Below are 22,801 nucleotides of genomic sequence, written 5' to 3'. Positions count from 1 at the left end.
CCACCCAGTATACAGTCTAGAGTATCTTTTGGAAGGCTGTGTGGGAAGTAGTGGATAAACACAGAGGGCATATAACAGAGACTGTATCTATTAACCGGGCAAGGGAATCTGGGGCCACCACTGAGAAAGCCATGCTCCTTGCATATGCTAGTTTCACAGTTTTACCAACATGCCTTAAATACTTACTCTGCGACTTTGAAAACTACAATTGGAACATACCTGTATATTGAGATGTTTTCGATTGCCTCATTTGTTACACTGTCACTGAGGATTATCCCTCTGGGAGACACTTTTAGGGTTACTTTCCGGAGCTTTCTGCCACTTGCTTTTGCCTTGAGAAAGAAAACATTCAACGTGTTTCAGGGGTCTGGTGGAGATAAATCAACTTATCTAAAAGTCACATATTAACTATGTACAGGAATAACAGGCAGGTGTTGTTACTTGGAAACAGCCCCCAAACCTGCATTATTATTTTTTGCACCATTTTGCTTCTCTTCAGTAAACCTGGTGGGAAGGGGAAGAGAATAGAGTATTGTGTAGGAAGGCACTGAACAGGGACGCTCCGCAATGAAACATTTGGCTGCAGGTTCTCATTTCTTCAGCAATATTCTTATTTCTTTCTCTAATATGAAAACACTCTGGTTTACAAAACAGGGGGTTTGGTTTTGCAAACGATGAGCTTTTCTCCTCCTATCCACCAGGAGAATATATGCAAGTCACAGCACATAGCTGAGCTGCGGGAGCAGGGAACACATGAGAGGTAGCCTTTCATATGGCCTAGAACAGGGGTGTGAGGGGCCTGTGCTGTGGCCCTCCAGATTTTGTTGGACATCAGCTTCTCAACCACTGACCATGTTTGCTGGGGTTGGTGGGAACTGGGGACCAACAAAAATACCCAGGGAGCCACAGGTTCATCCATGGCCTAGAAGTTCTTTTGCGAATTTTGAAAACGGCAGAGGTTAAATGAGGCTTCACAATGTCATGATTCATACTAATTCTGATTCAAGGAAAACAAATTGAATGAAGGATACAAAACAATCAAATCCAAATTTATCACATAGCAGTTTATTTGGCCCCATAAAACACCTCCACACCCCATGGGAGCCCTCCTACGGATTGAGGTCATCAGATGGGCCCCTGCTTAAGATATTCTTCCTCTTCATTTGATGGGGACAAATATCAGGATCTTTGCTAGCTACCACCCCAATCCACTGCCACAAGAAACCCACCCAAGTATAACTCTACAGATTTTAGCAAGATATGCAAAGCCTCCTTTATTCAAGCAAGTTTTTAGTAACTTGCTATAAATCAGGCTATTTTATGTTGGCTAATCTATAATTGCAAAGCATTTTATGCATTTTATGAACTGCTTTCTGTTTTATGAACTGAATTTTAATGGTTTTTAATGTCACTTGAATGAGTTTCCCTAGTGTTCTTGAACATAAGTTTAGAGTGCATGGTTATAGCCGAATTGAAGTGTTAACATGTAGGATCTGTAGCAAAAAGTTGCAGTGTGAAGTGCTGCTGTTCAGACGTCTAGTCATTCCATCCTATTTCCCTCTCTCCTCATTTTCCACCCCTCCCAACACCTAACCAGAATTCCATGCCCACTGAGAACTTGTTTGGGGTTCCCCCTCTGCACCCCTAGTTCAAAATTTTTCTTAAAATATGTTTTGTACTTTTGTGAATTTGGGTTTTTTCCTAAACCTGCTAACACCCTTCACTTGACCACAGAAGCAGAGCCCTCATCTGAGATCCTACAAAGAATTACGAAAACAAAAGCATAAGTAATCCACATTTCCAGTAAACTTTCAAACCTATCTTAAGTTTGAATGGGAGATAGAGCCAAAAACTCAGCTTTCAAAGTGCTGCTCTGGATTCAACAGGACAGAGCTATGGAGGCTGCACATACACTACTATGGCTGCTACCCTTCTAGCCTAGGCGTAACAGAGGACATTTGGGGGTGTAAGGGTATGAAGGGTATGAAGTAAAAGGCAGCTCACCGTGGCTACAATTCTTTTGACAGCAGCAGCGGATAGCTCTTCACCTTTAGGTTGCTCGACGAGTGTCATGCCCAGGTATTTCAGGTTGAAGAGCATACCCTCCAATAAGGTTTCTCTGGTGTCAGTCCAGTTTTCTGGGAGCTCTGTGGAATTAAGAAGGTTTATTGTTTAAGGGTACCTGGTACAAAACATTAAATGATTGGATAGAAGGGATATGCCCCAACTGCCCGCTTCAACCTGGGGCACTTGACTTGATGTTTAGGGTTTCATAACAACTGGTTGCACTCAGGACAGGTGGGATTAAAAAAATCAATTTATTTTTAAAAAATCAAAACTTATAGTTCTGTGTTGCATTTTTCACAAACAAGTGGGGATGCTTTAGCAACCCCTTCTGTTAAAAGGCTTATGGAGGAAGGAAAAATGACCCCTAAATTGGTTTTGCGCTGCTGGAAATATGGAAGAAAAACCCAGAGGTTGCGTATAACTTCTTTTTTGAAACAAAATAAAAAATAAAAATCCTTCCAGTAGCACCTTAGAGACCAACTAGGTTTGTTCTTGGTATGAGCTTTCGTTTGCATGCACACTTCTTTTTTGAAGACTGCCCTGTGACTCATCAATTGTTCAAGCAAAGGCTGGGGGTGCATTCTGTTAACTCCTGTACTCATAAGGCTCCTCAGTGCCGGCCAAAGTTACAGCATGGGAATAAAAGAGCAACAGATTTCCTCAATATATGCTAGTTGGAACAAATTCCTAAGGATAATATGCATGGCTGGGCCAAGAAATGTGAAGGTGTTATGCTTCATTATAGATTGACCCCTTCCTCCCCCGAAAACGAACTAACAGCTGTCTCATTTGTACTAATTAACATGGGGCACAATCGGCAGGGATTTTTTTTTCCTGAACAAGCTTCCATCAATGCACAAGAGCTGAGCAACAAAATTACTGGAACATCCTGCTGGATTGCACTTGAAGGCTCAGCCGGCCAGCCTCCCACTTCACAGCCCATAATGGCTCATCAAGAACAGCCGCTTGTGATGGCGGCAGGGTCACTTCTGCAGTGCAATCCATGCTATACCATCCGATGTTGAGGAGTGTGGTGGTGAAAGGAGAGAGAGAGAATAGCTGCATTCAGGCTTCAAGGGTTTTACTGTGCTCTGGCAAACGTGATAGGCAACTGGTCTTCCTCCCACCTTTGAAGTTGGCAGGGGTAGGCAGGAATTGTCCCAGAAGATAAAACAACAAGAGCCCTATGAGATCATGCCAATGGCCCCATCTAGTTCAGCATCCTGTTCTTACAGTGGCCAACCAGATAAGTAGGACATGAGTGAAATGGCACTCTCCCACTCCTGATCTCTCAACAGCTGGTATTCAGAGGCATAGGCCTCTATCTGAAACTGGAGGTCATATATAGCCATCATGACTAGTAACCAGTGATAACTGCCAAGCAGTGAGTAAAACTACACAATTCCTCCCCCCCCTTCCCCTCATAGAGCTACAATTCTCAGAGTGGTTTAGCAGCCAATCCCTCTTCCCAGAGAATTATGGGACTGTGGCTAGGGAGTCTTCTAACAACTCTCAGCACCCTTAGCAAACTACAGTTCCCAGCTCCAGATGACTTTGTTGCTCCAGCAAACACAGCTGGAAAAGGAAGGCCTTTATACTCCTTCCTGCTCAGGAAGTTCCAATGGCCAGCTAGGGATAAGACTACATGACCCTCATGGTCCTTTCCAACTCTACAATCCTGTGATTCAATGGGCAGAGCCTGCTGGGAAGGTTCTCCAATAAGAAAGCTTCCACCTGAAAGTTCAGTGGTTCACCACATGGGGTAGCAACACTAAAGACACCAGCAAGTATAATTCTGCATCTATCTACTGCTCAGGCATCAAACCATATTTTTGCTTTGGACCATCCATTTGATGGCATGCAGCCTCCAGAAAGTCACTCAAGAGGAAAAGCAGCCCTGGGGCTGGCGATGGGGTGGGGAAGTTTTCCCAACCCAGCTCTGAAGCTGGTTTAGAGCACAGCCTTCAGAGCCCCATACAGGAAACGCCACATTTGTGCACATTCAAGGCATGCATGATCGTGAACATGTGCATCACCGCAAACCTGGAAGTGGCACAAAAGGAGGGAAAACGGACCTAAAAGAGTGCAAAAACAGCAAAAATGGCACGAAAACAGTACCTAGCAATCCCACGAGCCTTTGCAAGTGCAATCCCAGGAGCTCCTGCACCGACCTTTGAGACCTGTGGAGAGTTGGAGTTTGAGCAAGGAGGTTTGGAGGGAGCGATTGTGGTGTTTGCAGGCTTTTTCAACGGTGTTCCCAATATATGCAATTTCACTTAAAACGTGTGGTGCCTCGGAACGTAACCCCCACGTAAATGGGGATTTGCCTGTTCCAACTAGAAAGCGGAAACTACAACCAGCATGGGATACAAAGCTCAAGAGGAATTCTCACATTTCACAGGGCAGGAACAACCTGCTGCAACGGTATGACCTGTGCACTTGCTGCTACCCTCTCCCACAATAACTGAGCAGCCTCAAATCTCCTGCCCACTTCCAAACCCGTTATCAGAAGGACAAACCATCTGTGCACAGGCTTAAGCAGGCTCTCCTCTTCATTAGCTTTTCACAACCTCAAGGCCTGTGTAGTGTCTAGTGATGTCACTCAGCCAGAAGTACTACCCTCTTGGCTAGTTGCCAGGGCTAGAAGGATGCACAGCCAGCAATTTATTTTTTACAAGCTCTTCTTTCTGATCCTGTCTATGTGCTTGCTGTCATCGTGCATAGGTATGCACTACTAAAGCATTGGGCAGGAGGGGGAGTGAGAGAGGTTGTTGGCAGGGGAGCCCTCTGTACCATACATTTAAAGCAATACAGTGTAATATTAAACAGCCATGGCTTTCCCCCAAAGAATCCTGGGAAATGCAGTTCTGAGAGTTGTTAGCAGACAACCCTTCCGCTGAGCTACAATTCCTAGAGCTCCCCTGGGAAGAGGGATTGATTTTTAAATCACTCTGACACTTGCAGCTCTATGTGGAGAAGAGGGGTCTTTGGCAAATGAACCAACTGCAGCTCCCAGGATTCCTTGCGGGAAGCCATGACTTACTAGAACAAAAAGACCTCTAAGTGGGGTTGCAGTAGACAGTCTAAAATAATATTTAGAAGAAGAGGAAGAGGAAGAGGAAGAGGAAGAAGAAGAAGAAGAAGAAGAAGAAGAAGAAGAAGAAGAAGAAAGAGTAGCTAAAAAACAAGTCAATAAAATAAACACTGATTCCAAGCACTGAAAGAGAGAACATAATTCAGTAACATAAAATACAAAGCTGAGGGAAAACCCTGTACAGCCCCAAATAATGAACGTTTGCAACTGAAACCATATTTTAAAGGAATTTGGTGGTTGTTTGTAAGCTATTTGTCACCAGAGATATTGGGGTGGCAGTCTAAAACAGTAATAAATAATAATTCTGGCCTGAGCTCCATTCCTGTCAAAAGGTAAGGGACAATGGGCGAGACTCATGTTCACATGAAATTTCCCCTTAAAATTCCTTTGCTTCCCTGCTCAAAAGTACCAGGAAATTCCTCCAAACACATGAACCACCACCACCACCCTGACAGGAAGTCTACACAATACAGATTTATCTCCACTGAGCTCTAGCCCAGGCACAATGAATTGCAGTAACCAAAGCTCCATTCTAAAAAAACTGCAGGAAGGATATCGCAAAACGAGACCCAAGCAGGAGACAAGAGGCTAAAATTAGGCACCGGCTCAGGCTATCGTTTGATGCCAACAAGCAAAAGGGAGAAGAGGGTTTTTTTGTTTTTTGTTTTGCTCAGAAAGGCCTTGGGGACACACTCTCCCTGCAAACCTTCTAGTGGAAACTGAGAAGGTAACTGTATGCGGTTTCTCCTGTTTCCAGCAGCTGTGCCAGGTAGCGCCCCCCCCCCCAATAAGAAAAAGGCCGGATCTAAAACGAAACACAAGCAGCTATTGATTTTGAAAAGGGAGGTCCAGATACAAGGAAAGAGGAGGAGGAGGAGGACTAGCAAAATCTGCCCCCCCCCCAATTTCTCAAACGTTTTCTTACCCTGTGAAAGGCATTTTGTTCTCAGGGCACTGGAAAAATTAGGGTCACTGGGAAAATTAGGGTTTTGAGTTCATCTTATCATCATCGCAAGGTGGTCAAGGGTGGCGTTTGTGTTTTCCTTTCCTTTAGAAAGATTTCCCTAGCATTCCTTCAGCCTCCCCAGCTGCTCAGACTTCCTGTGTGAAAAAGCAAGTGAACTAGTCCCAACACCTTGAACCTGAGCAAATGGGCAACCAGAGCAGATCTCCAGGCACAGGTATCATATGTAAAGAGGTCTCACTCAAGGGAAGTCCCGCATAGAGTGCATTGCAGTAATCCAACCCAATGGAATTAATCATGTGTTACATTATGGTACCTTTCTCCTGAGCTTTAACTAAAGTGCAGGAACCCAAAATGGTTGCAGAGTGCAGATGAAAGGCCAAATAAATAATAATAGAGATGTTAGGTTGCAATCCTGTACACCAGGTATGTGGGGAGCTGGTAGCCCTCCAGATGTGAGATGATTTGCAAAGTGAAGGAAAGGACACTGGAAAACACCTCAAAAGTCAGGCAAGCCCTGCAGCCCAAGATATGAGAATTTCACCGATATTTTCTCTCCCCTTTGAATTAAAAAAAACTATCCATTTCTTTTCTCATTCATTGATAGAGGAAAGGCCAGGGGATTTTTAAAGAACTGCAGAAATTTTCAGCTCAACTCTAGTTAAGACATAGTCTTGCTACTCAAATGTTAATACTTGGGCCACGTTTAAGAATTGCCAACCCACTGTTTTGGATAGCTTGCTTATTTTCGTTCCTGGGTTGGCAGCGTTTTATACATTTACTGTATTGTCTTAGCTGGTTGTATAGTTTGGGGTGTATTATTTCTAAGATTTAATTCTGCTTTGATTGTTAAAAGCAGATTGTTGTTTTACCATTGTATTGCTGTTCAATTTCTTTATTTTTAATTACCGGTACACTGCCCTGGGATCCATGCTTTATACCAAGGTGTGCTTTTAGAAAATTTCAGAAATAAAAACAAGCCCATTTCTTACAATTTTACCAAGGAACTTCCAGCCCACACCAGAAACAATTACTTTGGCATCCCAGCAATGCCCAGAACCCTTGACCTTTTGCCATTCCAGCACATATCAGTGTGTTTCTACTGAGGAGTTGTGAACAACAATGCTTGAGAACTCAGCCAAAAAGAGTGATTTCATAAGAACAGAAGGGAAGAAGAAGAAGAAGAAGAAGAAGAAGAAGAAGAAGAAGAAGAAGAAGAATTTGGATTTGATATCCCGCTTTATCACTACCCGAAGGAAGCGGCTAACATTCTCCTTTCTCTTCCTCCCCCACAACAAACACTCGGTGAGGTGAGTGGGGCTGAGAGTCTTCAAAGAAGTGTGACTGGCCCAAGGTCACCCAGCAGCTGCATGTGGAGGAGGGGAGACGCGAACCCAGTTCCCCAGATTACGAGTCTACCGCTCTTAACCACTACACCACACTGGCTCTTAAGACTTAAAGAGAGGCAGCTTTGACTAAGATACATTTGTCCAAATTCTCAAGCTTTTAACACCGAGAGCAGTTTCTACAATCGGATTCCGTATCAAGGGTTGCGTGTTTTATTGAAGGAGCAGAATATGCTATAACCAATTCCCACCTGTGAACAATAAGAAGGCGTCTGTTTTAAAGTGAGCAAGCAACAACCAGCCCCTTAAAGCTCAACACACCCTGTAAGGTAATCCTACATGACTCATAATTATGCCACCTAATTGCAAAGCAGAATTAGTCAGGGGGGAAATATGCAGGATGACTCAGGAGGAAGGCACTGCATTCAATAATGTGGCACGCTAAAACTGCAGTGAGAGGTTGGACGTACACTGCACACAAAACAGGAAAGCTTACTGGGCTTGCCTGATTTTCTCCAGCTAGATCTGCTTTAGGTTTTCCAGTAGTGTCTCCCCATTGGCCTCTATGTAAATGTGCACCAACACTAATCAATGCACTCATATGCAGGTCTACTCAGAAGCTGTCATGTGACTTCAACTGGATTTAGGAGGAAAGAGTGTATAGTCGGAGAAGGGAACCTATAGCCCTCCAGATGTTGATAAGACTCCCAATTCCCATCAGCCAGAATGGCCAACAGATGATGGAGTCATAGTCCCCACATACCTAGCGTATAGGATTGCAACCTAACATCTCTTTACTGTATTATTATTTATTCGGCCTTTTAAAAATTTATAATTTATTGAAAGTTTTACAGAAATTGCTGGTGTTCGCTAATTCGTCCCGCGTCTGGAACAGAAATCAATCCAGTGAGTATGACTTGTATTCACTGTTGCTGCTGCTTTTGGTCCACACATGATACATAACTGATTGTGTTTTCCCCACATTAGCATCACATTTCCTGTGTGTGGAAATGAAAGGCGTAAAGTTAACATAATGGCAATGCAGTTTGCGTATTTCATTTCATTTCACCACAGCGGACATTGAGATGAATAATGTAATTTTTGGTTGAAGTTTAACCGCAGCGGAAGGGAAACAATGGTGCATGCAATACATGCAGGGAAGAATGGAAAACAATGCCTTCTTACATCCCTCCTGGGAACCTCCGATTTGCTTCTGCATAATGTATAAAGGTGCCAGATTGTGAGTATAATGTGGCACTAAAGGGCAATTAGTTTACCATGCCTCATTTTGAACTAATGTGTGCCCTTAGGAACAACTTCCTCCCATTATACTCTTAGCAACAGCCTCTTGATTATGCTTACAGGTGTTCTACCGTCTTTTGTTTCTAAATAAGAGACAATGGCTTCCTTTCACACTGTAGATGTTAATCAACTCAGGATTGCCAAACTGTTGCATCACAGTGGGCCGGATTGAGAAGGCGATTGGGCCGCATCTGGCCCACGGGCCTTAGGTTGCCTACCCCTGGCTTACGACTTATGTATCTGTATCTGCAACGGAGGATTAAACTTAATGGATTTGAATTCTTGTGGATTCAAGTCCAGAAAAGCTTATGCCGTAATACAAAATTAGTCCTTCAGGAGTCGAATGTGGATATGGAGAAATGTCCTCAGAAGCAGGGCTGTACACACACAGTCCAGAAAATATATAAAATCCAAGTTCTGCAAAATTGAATTTTGCAGCCTGTGTGGATTATGCAAAAGCCACGCACATCTGCATATAGCTTAGTGTGCATTATTTATTCTGCTCCTACTACTTATTCGGAAGGACGGAAGCCCACACAGAAATTTCTTCCAGCACTCACTTTAAATACCATCTTCTGCAGCCATAAAGGCTATAAACTTGCCTTTTAAAAATATGATTCTCAAGATGGGAAATTCTGCAGCCAATACTGAATTGAGATTTTTCTGCTTGGGGGTTCAAACGCAGTATGCAAAGTCTTGTTTTTATGCCTTTTATAGCTTTCTCTGCCGAAGTGGACAGATCTGGGATGGGGCAGGGCAGAGAAACAGCATAAACCTGGAGTTATTTAACAGAGTGCACACACATTACATAATGTAATAAACATGACTTTGCACACTTTCACCAGTAAGCTCTGCCTGCACTACACTATACAGTGAGGTCATGCAGCTGTGTGGGCAGATTTAGCAGATGAACTAAGGTCATACGTAAGTCATAGTGGAACTAGACTACTGTAGAAAGGTAATGTTGGCAACCATTGCCCCACCCACTTTTGCCTCTGGCCCCACCCACCAATGGCATGTGGCCCCAGAAGGGAATGTGGCCCTTGGGGTGAAAAAGGTTCCCACCTGCTACAGATGGATACAGAGCTTTTACCCACAAGGGCAGAGTTTCCATACGTACCAGTACATTCAGTTAAAGCTTAGTGGAGAGAACAGCTGGTATTGACAAAGAGAAGCACATTAACTTCTTGTTGTTTTTTAAACATCAGTCTGCAAAATTAATGCACGTACAAAATTACATTTTCAGATGGAATGCTTCACAGAGAGGCAGGTCAGGGGTCACGTGATTGTTGGGTCAAGCAGGAGACACATTTAGATGTTAACACCTGCAACGTAACAAACCACTCATATTAATAGAATCCAGCTTACTGCTCAGTTCCACTGAGATTTATTTCAACCATACAGCCCAGTTCTCTCAACAACCCTGCAAGGCAGGTCAGCCTGATAAACAGTAACAACTGGTCCCAGCAGGCCACCCGTTGAGGCTTGTGGCCAAGCAGGAATTGATTAGGGATCTCTTTTATTACAGTATGGCTACCCCTGCAAAAAAAAAAATCAATAAAAAATATATTGCTTGTATTCCTAAGTTTGAACCAGCAGAAAATTCTCTAAGTTTTAAAAACAGCATTTCCCATTTTTTATGTAATTGTGTAACCTAGGGGCGTAGCAAGGGGGGGCAGAAGGGCTGGGGGCCCCCGGGCAGCGCCCCTACTGGGGGTGACACTTCGGGGGCGGCCCCGCCCCCTGGGCTTTTATTATTTATTATTTTTCTTTTTAGGCTATTTTCGGCACTGCTGGGGTGGAGCCGCAGGGGCGGCCAGCGAGGAGGGGTATCACCCCCCCCTTGCCGGCCACCCCTGCGGCTATGCCCCGGCAGCGCCGAAAATGGTCCCCCCCTTCCAGTGGCGGAGCTCGGCATGGAGGCAAGGGGCGGGCCAGCGAGGAGGGGTGCCACCCCCTCCTCGATGGCCTGCCCCTTGCCTCTATGCTGAGCTCCGCTGCTGGCTGGCTTGCGGAGCCGGGCATGGAGAGGGGCGGGCCAGCAAGGAGGGACACCCCTCCTTGCTGGCCCGTCCCTCTCCCTGCCCCGAATTGCGCTCCGCCAAGGGAGCCCGGGCGGCGGATTCGGGAGTCTTTGCAGCCCGCAGAGACTCCCGAAGCTGCCGCCTGGCACCCCTGGGGGCGGGGCATCGTGTGCGTCATGACGTCATGACGCACGCACCGCGATGCCCCGCCCCCAGGGGTGCCTCTTGGCTTCCTGCCCCGGGCAGCCAAGGGGCTAAGAACGCCCCTGGTGTAACCCATTCTAGATATTATCTCTACCTTCTTGTTTCATGTTCAGTTACTACCAATTAGAATTGTCCCTTAGTGCTTAAACATGCATTGAAAGGATGAGGGCAAAGCCATCAAACTAATGAATTTTTGCACCCTGCTGCGTCACTGCAGAAGATAGTGCTTTGTTTGCACCACATCAAGTGATGGTGATCGTTGTCATTTTTCTAATGGGCCAAGAAAGGGGGCACAGATGGTCTGATTAACACCATTTCCATTATCTCCACAACCTTGTCACAGAGGTCACAAGCGCACTCCCTTTAGAGAAGGTGAACCTAGCTGTCTGAATGTTTCAAAGGTAAGTGAATTCCAGCATACTTCTTGGAATGCAGTATTAAAAATCAGTTTACAACTGAATGCTTTTCCTTAAGCCATTGCCTCTCCAAACACGACCTGTAGCCAAGGATAGTTTTTGAGTGCAGCTCGTGGTTAGCAAAGAGAGAGGTCAACCACAAGTTAAGGACAGGCAACATGCTAAGCCAAACCTTGCCTTAGTGTGCTGTAGCAGCAAAAAGGACCAGCTAGGAGCAAAGTGGCTGAGCTAGTAGCCATGATGGCTATGCTTTTCCTCCAATGCCAGTGGCAGTACAGTGGTAGCTCGGGTTACAGACGCTTCAGGTTACAGGCGCTTTAGGTTACAGACTTTGCTAACCCAGAAATAGTACCTCGGGTTAAGGACTTTGTTTCAGGATGAGAACAGAAATCGTGCGGCGGTGGCACGGCAGCAGCGGGAGGCCCCATTAGCTAAAGTGGTACCTCAGGTTAAGAACAGTTTCAGGTTAAGAACGGACCTCCGGAACGAATTAAGTTCTTAACCCGAGGTACCACTGTATGTCTCCGAATACCAGTTACTGGGAACTGCAGGTGGGCCAGATGCTGCTAAGCTCAAGCCCAGGTTGTGGGTTCCCCACAGGGATCTAGTTGGCCGCTAGATGGGCCATTGGTCTGATGCAGCAGGCATGCCTTAAGTGGCAAGCTGTACGAATAAAGAGCATTTGAGCGTGTGACCTTCTACAAGGCTGCAAACAGCTCAGCAACGCTCCCCCATCCCACCCCGCCAGCTTGAAAAGCACTTTGCAAGCATGCAAGGCTGTGTGGGCTGGACAGGAACGAGCCAGGAGCTGGGAGCCCCTCCTTCCGATCCCTGCTTTGACAGTTTCTACCAGCTTCGCAAAAGCCACTTAACCTTTCCGCCTCGTTCCTCTTCCACTCAACCCTTTGGTGCAAGGACATGAATACAGAAGACCTGGGCCTCCGAGGGGTGCAGGGATGATTAGTGTCTAGCGTTTCCAAGTCCCTCAACTGTGAACCCAGCAAGGAAGGCAAGGGCACCGAAAGCAGAGGGAGTCATTGGAATAGGTGGCTAATACCCTCATTATCTCTGGGAGGCAGCCAGCAAGGGCTAGAGGGCGCCGGGTTCAAATACCACCAATGTCACAGACTAAGCATGAAGCATTTCTCAAGCCATGACACTCTCCCGATCCCCTATAAAACGGGAATAAGAACAACCTCCTTCACCGGGTTGTTATGGGGGCAAAGCAGTTTTTTAACACTTTCTCCAATCTGCAAATCGACCCTTTGTCAAAACAATGGCTCACCTCACCAATCAATTTCTACATTTCTTTGTTTAAGGTGACAACTCCAGCAACTGCATTTCTATTTGCCCTTGTTGATATCTCCTGTTGACTGTAAGCTTCCAGGGCAGGGACCTAATCACCTGAAGGGCAGATTACAGCCTTTACTGAATCTACTATAAAAACAAAAACAAAAAAAGTTGAGAAGCCCCAAAATCCATAAACTGGAACTAGCGGGCTACATGGTGGCTCAAAATAGCTAGTTAACTACTTCACCCCATAAGTCAAATTGTTGTTGTTGTGTTGTTGTTGTTGTTGTTGTTTAGTCGTTTAGTCGTGTCTGACTCTTCGTGACCCCATGGATAAGCCAAATACTGGGATTTACCGGTATTTATTTTAAGATTTTTATATACCATTGGAATGCAGTAAAACCTCTAAGTGGTATACAAAAAATACATAGGTAACAAGTTCTCAATAGAAGACAGCTAAAAACAGGTATTTAAAAACATTCCAAAGATAATCAGAAATGACAATAAGCTAAAGAGAGATTAAAACTTCTAATAATAATACTGTAATAATTTTATTATTTGCACCTCACCCATCTGACTGGGTTGCCCCGGCCACTCTGGGTAGCTAATAATAATAATTTTACATGCCTGCATATGGTTACCTAAAGAAATATGTTTTAATCAGGCATTGGAAATAGTACAGTAAAGGGGCCTGTCTGTTGTCAATAGGCAATGAGTTCCAAAGTGTAGGTGCTGCCAAGCTAAAAGATTTGTTTGGGATGACCTTAAAACCTATAATTGGGTTACTATAAATCAGAGAATCCAACACAGAACTCTAAAACTGGCCAGCAGAGCTGTAGAAAAGGTCAGGCCAGATACAAGTAATTAGTACTCATATTGCACAGGCGAGAAACACTGAGGCTAATATCACAAGGCCAAGGTTTGTTTTTTTAATTAAAAAGATTTTATTTTAATGCTATAGCCACCATACTACAAAGCACCCAGACCACCACCAGCAAATCCCATGATTTATCTTCTGACCATCCCTATATATAAAGCATAAGGTTCACTGGTGGCTAAGAATGGAAGAATCTGTCATTGTTAATTTCTCCCATTTCTGGGTAAGTTTGTGAGATATATATATATATATATATATATATATATATATATATATATATATTAATGAAAATGCACCAGCATTTTAGTCCACATTTCTCTTTCTATATTTCTCCCAATATAAATCTCTTAATAAGCAATGTTTGCCTAATACATGTATTTGCAACCAATTTCTCCTAACATTTGCACGTTATTTTCACGAATATAAACACTTATGCACACTTACCCAAAAGTTACACGTTTTTGGCTTGGAGAACTGCAAGATTCTGAGAAATGCAAAATTCGTGTGCTTTGTTTTGCTTTGGGAAAATGAGAATTAGGTAGCTTTACATTAAGATGCAACCCAAACTTAATTTCTCACCCACACCTATGGATTGCATAACAATAGTAGCAACTGTGAGTACACTGCCACTGGCAATATCCAATTCTTGTTACACAGAAGCCATGGAAGTGCTGTTGATTGAACTTGGACCTTTATACATGCAGAGCATGTGTGCTGCCAATGAGTTTTGGCCTCTGCACAGTTTAAAAGCCATACAACTGGTCCAATCTGTTAGCAAGTGCCTTAAGAGCAAAAGACGCTCTGCAACCATTATTAGTTTACATTTACACTCAAGAACAGTATATTACAGGGGCTACCGTCCCCACACAACAAGGAATAACCACTTCTGAGCAAACAGCTGGGATAGGGCTCAACTTAAGCCCAGGCACACCAGGGGTCGGCCCCAGCACCTGTCTGCAATTCCAGGGCTCAACTGTGAATATACAAAGCAAGCAGAGACAAAAGTGCTCCAAAGTAGCTGCAGAATGCATTATTATCTACCACCAAGCAATTGCAGAAAGTCCTGGGAACAATGGGTGTTTATGGAGGCTGCCATTCCAGACAAACGATCACTCCTATATCTCTTTGCTTCTCAATGTATATAGCTTGCTGCTTCTGCTGGCTTTCAACGTTGTGTTATTGTTATGACGGCAACTACACCACACATTTATAAACACTTGGTACCCACTCTAGTAAACCATAGTGAGCCCATCACACCACCGACAACTTAAGAGATCCTATGTGCTGCCAGGTTTTTTTTGAAATATTGTGGGTTTTTTTTTAAATGGATAGTGAAATTTGTGAGTTTGGACGATCATGCCAAAAATCAGGTGAAGTCACGCCAAAGTCACATTTCACCATGTTGATTCAAAACGGTGCCTGGTGTCCAAACATCAACAAAGTTCCACACCTTGAGAACCCCTGGGCTGAGTTTGGTGATGGTATCTGAATGTATAGCAAACAGGCTGACTACTTTTTCAAAATATATAATGGATACAGATAAATTACTGCAGCGGTGGGGAAACTGCAGCTCACAGGCCTAGCTAGGTCCATCAAATATCCCAATTTGGCCCATGAGACTGTTATGGCCAAGCCCATGCGCCTCTGCACCTGACTTCAGGTGTGGGTGGGGCAGGTAAAGATGGCAAGGGGGGGGTTGGAGACACCTGATTCCTGATTGCTTGTCAATGCTTTGGAGAGGGTGAATAAGGTTTGGAATATTATGGGAAAGTATTTTGAAATCTTGGTCACAAGGCAATTTTAATACGAAAGGGTGGGAAGAGTGAAGTCTAGAACAGCATTCCTGAGCCTGATGCCCTCCAGACATTGGGTACTACAACTTGCATCAGTCCCAAAGCTGGTCTAGAAAAATACGGTAAAGCAGGCTTTTTGGCACTACATTTCCTTAAGCTGCAACATCCAGAAAAAAGATCAACTGGCTTCCATCTGCGTGCTAACTCTCCAGGCGGGACATACTTCACAGACCTGTCTGGATATTGCTAAAGCATTCCAAGAAGCAGCTATTCACCAGAATGTCTTCCTCTTTTTTTCTTTGAAGATGTGCGTCTCAAACGTCTGTTTTGTGTGTGGCAGAAATATTAGCAAGTTCATGCAGTAGGTTAAGTAAGTTCTGTCTTAAGAGAGGAAAACGCTGATGAGACACACATGCTTTGGCAACCTTTCAGCTGGGAGAAAGACAGCCAAAAGAAAGGGGGAAGGAGAACCGCAAATCCATTCCCCCAGCTCAAAAATGTAGGGTTATGTCAGTTATTCTGATGTAGCAAGAACCCAAATTGCTCCAGCCTGCAATTTGTTTGCATGCATAACAAGAGGCTGAAGGAAGTTTAGAGAGAGACACGAGTCAATGACCGCTGGCAAGATCAGGGGCTCCTGATCCCATCTCCTCTTTATGCCTTGGTTTAAAGTGATCTTTATAAACAAGAGCAGGGTTGTTCTCTGCGGTGGGAAGAATTTTGCAGCCTCAGAGAAACACAATGTCCTGGAATGACTCAAGACAGTGTGCAAATGGAACTGAAGCACTCTGGCCTCCCCTTCTTTATGTAGGCCTATACCCAAGATATTAACCCAAGATGGCAGCTTTGATCTTGAAGCAGAGGTGGGGAACCTCAGGCCCAGGAGCAGAATGGATCCATCCAGGCTCTCTGCCTGGTCCCTTGGACTCTCCCAAGGCCATATCCTCCCCAGACTCCTTGAGTGCTTTGGCCTGATACTCCAAAGCTCACTGTTTAGGAATCCCAGTCCTAGACCAACAATTCTACCTCCTGCTTTGGAGCCACAGCTGCCCCCCATCCGCATGGAATCCTTCAAGACGTGAAGTTGAAGAATATATTTCCTGCCTGCTTAGTAATAATAGCCTAGAGATGCACAGCAGCAAGAAAAGCATTTAAGCTCTGTTGTGCTAACTGAGGCCTGGTCCACCTGCGCAAGAGAATAAGGTGAGGGAATCCTGAGGTGAAACAGCAGACTGTGCCATTTCAGAGTGCATTCCTTTCCACAGGGGGGGGGGGAGGAAGAACAATTCATGCAAGTGAATAAGCTAGCATATCAGGCAGAAGGATTCTAGCTCAGCTGCCTCCCTGAGTGCTAGTACTGTATTCTATAGGCAGGCGGGTTTTGTGGTTTTTTTTTTTTTTTGTAAAGCTAACAAAGAGAAGCACTAAAAAAGAAAACCCACCTGAGGCCCCAAACAGACCACCTTAACACCACACATTTAAAGCTCAATGACAGCACTTGGAACTGCCATGGCTTTGCCCAAATTCTGGGCACTGCGATTTGCTAAGGGCACCAGAGCTACAATTTCCAGAGTTCCCTGTGAAGTGGGGTTTATTATTAAAAAGGGATGATTGTTAAACCAGACTGAAAACTGTAGCTCTGGGACAGGAATAAGGGGTCTCCTAGCAACTCTCAGCACCCTTAACAAACTACATCTCCCAGAACACATTGGGGGAAGCCATGACTGTTTAAAGTGGTATCACAGTGCTTGAAATGCATGGTGTGAATGTGGGCCTGGTATGACACATTCTGTCGACTCCTTCATTCTACTGGCTGTCCCCAGTTGGGGAAGGCTGATCTACTGCATATCTAGAGAAGGCTTCAGTCAACCAGAGGCCTTCCTTTTGGGCATAACCAACCATGAGATACCCAGGAAAGATAAAGTTTTCTTTATGTATGCCACAACAGCAGCCAGAATTCTAATAGCAAAAATGTGGAAAGGTGAAGAACTACCTACAGTCGAAGACTGGCAAATGAAACTGATAGACTTTATGGAACTTGCTGAACTGACCGCGAAGCTCCGTGACCAGAGGGAGGAGAAGGTGCAAGAGGACTGGAAGAAATTTAAAGACTATCTGAAACAACGTGAAAAGTTAGATATTTAAGTGAAATCAGACATTATAAGAGGCGATAGCATTGAAATGTTAGAGTAAAATAGTAAAGAAGAAATTAAGATATTGTATTAAAGTAAGAATATAGATTAGGGAATTAAGCTTAGAGAGATAAGATAAAGAAGATTTGTCGTGGCATAATGCTGATTGATCAGTAATGGTAATGAGTTTAGAAATTATGTCTGTTATGTTTATTATGATAAGCTTATGAAGAGATGTTAACATTTAGATCAGGAAGATTTAAGGTGATTGTAAGGAAATAGTTACAAAGTTGCTACAGTATATTAGAATGGAACGCTGAAGAAAGGGGGGAGGAGGTCCTTTAAAAGATATAAAATAAGATAAGAGATAGATGAGATAGTTTTCTTTTTTGTTCTTTTCTTTTTCTTTTTCTTTTCCTTTTTTTTCTTTTTTTTCTCATCGTTTTGTCTTTTTATTTTTATTTGTTGTTGTTGTTGTTCAGTCGTTCAGTCGTGTCCGACTCTTCGTGACCCCATGGACCAGAGCACGCCAGGCACGCCTATCCTTCACTGCCTCCCGCAGTTTGGCCAAACTCATGTTAGTAGCTTTTATTTTTATAGTGATGTATAATGTGTATTGCAATGTGTATTGAGCAGTGTTGTTTTTTTTCTATTTTTATCTTTATTATTGGAAAATTTAATAAAATGCTTTTAAAAAAAAGAAAGAGAAGGCTTCAGTCAATACAGCATGAGACTCTTAATCTCAGGGTCATGGGTTCGAGCTCCACGCTGGGGAAAAGATTTCTGCGCTGCAGGGGGTTGGACTAGATGTCCCTTGGGAGTCCCCTCCAACTCATTCTATGAAGGTACTTGCTTAAAACCACCCCAAGGTAGAAAGTCAAATTGAGATCTTTTCTGTCTAGCTAATACTGGGCACAATCCACTGGGAGGTTCTCCTGTGTAGAAAAAGCAATTCTATGAACCATGCTCTTGCACAATGTCCATTCATGTCAGTGGGGCTTGTTCAGAACCGTGCCCCCGCAGGTTGGGGCACCTCTGCTGATCAGAGCAGGGCCACCGCTCATTGTCCAATTCACTAGTGCTGCCCAAGCTCATTCAAGGCTCACCGAGCCAGGGCGGGGGGGGGGGAGGAAGAATGGAAACCACAGGTACCTAAAATGAGACTGGAAACTTTTTCAACAAAACTTGGAGGACTCAAAAGAACAAAAGGTTGCAAGATAAGGAACAGCCTGGCATGTTAAATCAGGAAGATTCCTGATATTGCACCCTTGTCTCCCTGCAACCTCCCCCCACCCCAAAGTCTCTCCACAGTGAAAGTGAAGATTTAAGGGCTGTAATGGATAAACATTGTTAGGTCTTCCTTTAAAGGTCAGCTTGCAATTACCCAGCAGTATCACACAAGGCCAGTTAAAATTTACCCCACACATCTTTGTTTCTATCAACAGAGCTGTTTTGGTTCAATTATTGTTTGCTCAGCAGTTAGGCCACTTTGCGAGCTTAAGGCCTTAAAATGCCATTTGATAAGCCATAAAGAATTTCCAACCCTAGGGCACACGTAAACACAGCTCTTGCTTCAGGTTTTGTTTCCATGCCATCTCTGTAAAAGCATATTTTTAAATAAACACATACACAAACAAACCCCCCAAAATCACTTTCAGTAAATTCTGCCCCAAGCTTCAGCCTTGTACATTGCCCTCTCATGCCCGTCCTTTATTCTCAAGCCTATGGGAAAATTATAACATGAACCAAGATTATTGCCCTTATTTTGTGTTCTTAGACGTTGGACAATTCAGTGACATTTTTCTTCTTGCATAAGAACAGAATGTTCTAATTATTATTCAGCATGTGAGATTGAACCCGACCCTGAAAGTTTATATAGCCAGGGATCGGCAAACCTATTTCATTTTTGCTTGGTTTCTCATTTTCCTCAATCTTAAACTCAAGTCTGCCCCATTTCCACATCAGTTTGCAAACTTTTTTTTTAAGGCCTGCATGAAAAGCCAAACACTTTTTGTGCATTTCTCCTAACGTGCACATTATTGCAAGTGATCTACATTAATACAATGTATTTTTTCTACATTATTTTCATGGTTATGTGCTAGTTTTGCTTGCACACCTCCCCCAAATGTGTGTGTTTCACCGGAAGAACTGCGTAGCAAAATTTGAAGAAGTGTGAATTCCAAACAATAGTTGCATCATTCCAATTTTCACATCCGTTCAGGAAGCGCAAACGAGATGGGTTTCCATTAAAATGGGAACACTGAACAATTTTTTTCTCCCTCATCCTTACATACAACTACAAACTGAATTCGTACTTCAAAATGAGACCAAGTCTTTTGTTAAATGCTGACACAAGCACACCAGACGCAATCCTGTAATTTCAAAACTCTGTTACAAGAGCCTTAATCCTTTGTGAGGCCCAACGTGATCTGCCTCATCCAAGGACTATTGCAGAATCAAGCCTTTTGATTTTACCTGCCTGCCAAGAATGAGCTCCGGGTAATCTGGATGGGAATATTTTTTGGCAGGAAAACAGCTGGCAAGCTCACAAAAACGCCTCTTCATAAGAGATTTAAAACCATTCACTGAGAGCTACAGAATGTAGTTTCTCCCGCCCCAAAATCTCTTCCCAGCTAATGTTGATAATTTGGACCAGCTACTGTCGTGTAACATTAGAACACTCAATGTTGTCCTCCTCCTCGGGGCTTCTGCTGGAAGAAGCCACAGGTGCAGAACAGCTGGTTAGATGTAGGCCTGTAGCCTAAAGGTGCTGGTGGAAATCACAGCAGCAGATCCAGTATATAAATTTCAAACAGCCCAATATGTCAAATGTTACAGATTGACTGTACGAATCTATTACATTCTGCAATCCCCCAAACCTTATACAGTAGCTGCATAAGAACTAGTTAACTGAATGCTGAAAATTCAGAGGGAAGTCCTAATCCACAAGACGCCAGACACAGCCACCCGTAGCCACTTTACACTAGAACTGCACCCTTCAACTGGAACCAAGCCGTGGCGTCTCAAAAGACTCTGTAGACCACAGATGAGGTCAGAAGTTGTCTCACTGCCACATCATCTTCGACTCAGACCATACATTAAAATACAGTGGCACCTCGACTTACGAATTTCTCGACATACGAATTTTTCGACTTACGAATGAAAAAAGTGCCCGCACAGCTACGAATTTTTTGACATCTGAAGGACATCCGTTGGCGGTTTTAGATGGGGTTTATTCGACTTACGAATTTTAGATGCGGTTTACTCTACTTATGAATTTTTCCGAATTTTTCGTTTCCAATGCATTCCTATGGGGAAATCGCTTTTTTCGACTTATGAATTTTTCGAACTACGAATGTGCATTCGGAACGGATTAAATTCGTAAGTCAAGGTACCACTGTACCACCTTGCTTTAAAGTAAGGTGGGCAGAAAGAGACGAGGGTGTATTCCCCATACGTAATAGATAAATCTTGGTCTGTGCTACTTTCACATTATATATATAAAAAAATCAAGTCTTTGCTCTCTTTGTAAATGGGGCGGTGGCAACTTTTTAAATCTGTAAAATTCAAAATAGAGAAATTCTTTGGCCTGGCAGGTGAGTGGAACCAGCCACTTGCAATTCATATGACATCATATTATGTCAGGTGGCTGACAAGTGGATGGTCCCACTCATCTGTCAAAGCTGGTCCACTGGGGCAGAAAGTGACACATTAAGTCAGACATAGGCAAACTCGGCCCTCCAGATGTTTTGGGACTACAATTCCCATCATCCCTGACTACTGGTCCTGCTAGCTAGGGATCATGGGAGTTGTAGTCCCAAAACATCTGGAGGGCCGAGTTTGCCTATGCCTGCATTAAATGATGCACTTCAATTCAAACCTGCCCTCTGCGGGGATCAGCTGTTTGAGAAGCCAATCCAACTGCGTCTCTATCAGCCCCACATATGATGTCTGGTGTGGGGCAGGCAGTAGTCGTTTTTGAAAAATGGCCTGGTAGGCCAAATTTGGTTTAGGATTCTGTGAAACTCAGCATGCTCCTTTAGCATCAGAAGCCAATATAGCAAAGAAGGTATCTCCTCTCTGAGTTGTATGTCTTCTAGAATAAGCAATGGTAAAAATGGGCGAAACATTCAAGGGAAGTAATAGTACCACTCTATTCTGCCTTGATCAGACCACACCTAGAGTCCTGTGTCCAGTTCTGGGCACCAAAATTTAAGAAGGATATTGACAAGTTGGAATGTGTGCAGAGGAGGGCGACCAAGATGATCAAGGGTCTGGAAACCAAGCCTTGTGAAGAATGGTTGAGGGAGTTGGGTATGCTCAGCCTGAATAAGAGGAGACTGAGGGGAAACTAGGATGGCCATCTTCAAATATCTAAAGAGCTGCCACATGGAAGGTGGAGCAAGCTTGTTTTCTCCTGCTGTGGAGGGTAGGACCCGAACCAATGGTGGACTCTCTTTCATTGGACATTTTACAGCAGAGATTGGATGGCCATCTGTCAGGGATGCTTCAGTTGAGATTCCTGAATTGCAGGGGTTTGGACTAGATTACCCTCTTGGTCCCTTCCAACTATGCAATTCTATAATTCTATGACGGAAATTGCTATCTCAGAATGCACAGAAGATGTAGTAATAAGACATAAAGGAATCAAGGCCACTGATACCCCCCACTTCGCCACACGGTGACCTTGCACAAGTCACTATTATCTCCTGGCCTAATCAAAACCTACCTCACAAGGTTGTTGAGCACACGCAATTTGAGAACACTGTGTACATCACACTGCACTTCTTGGAAGGTCGACATGAGAACAAATGTGATAAATAACTTGCTTAGAGAACTCCCAAACTTGCTGAGTTCATTAACACCTCAATAAGCTTATAATAACATTATCATCTTTATTCATGTCACTGCATCCTGCAGGGTAGATCCTGCAATGAGCAGGGTTGGGGGGTGGGGTTGGATGACCTCTGTGCCTCCTTCCAGCTCTTAAAAATTCTACGAAACAGGAGGATAGCCAGTTTCCTGGTTTGTGGCACACCATTAAGATTTGCAAATCACAATGCCACATCAAGATGTGTGGGAAGACAAAAGACCTTGGGTGAAAGTACAACTGATGGCCAGATTTTAATCTCAAGAACATCACACCCACTTTCATCCTAAATAGAAGAGATTGGGGGGGGGGGCAAGACCATTAGCTCTTTGCTGGTCAAGGGCTGGCTATGCATCACACACTCCTAAGCCCCAGGCTGGCGGATCTAAGTATGTGTACTTAAATTAACACATCCCATTGCT

At 43.9% G+C, this 22,801-nt stretch overlaps 1 protein-coding gene across 1 annotated transcript in view; it reads right to left on the bottom strand.

The window, feature by feature from the left end:
• Positions 1–22,801, bottom strand: part of LDLRAP1 (low density lipoprotein receptor adaptor protein 1) — a 63,203-nt gene that overhangs the window by 29,388 nt on the left and 11,014 nt on the right. The window contains exons 2-3 of the mRNA XM_033157798.1: positions 2,005–2,147; positions 220–332 (exon numbers count right to left, since the gene is read on the bottom strand). Of these exons, the coding sequence (XP_033013689.1) occupies positions 220–332; positions 2,005–2,147 (256 nt within the window). The remainder of the gene's footprint in view (positions 1–219; positions 333–2,004; positions 2,148–22,801) is intronic.

Source organism: Lacerta agilis, chromosome 8, assembly GCF_009819535.1.
Source record: "Lacerta agilis isolate rLacAgi1 chromosome 8, rLacAgi1.pri, whole genome shotgun sequence".
NCBI classification, from domain to species: domain Eukaryota; kingdom Metazoa; phylum Chordata; class Lepidosauria; order Squamata; family Lacertidae; genus Lacerta; species Lacerta agilis.
Note: the sequence above shows the minus strand (reverse complement) of the source record. Positions and strands in the feature narration are given on the sequence as shown.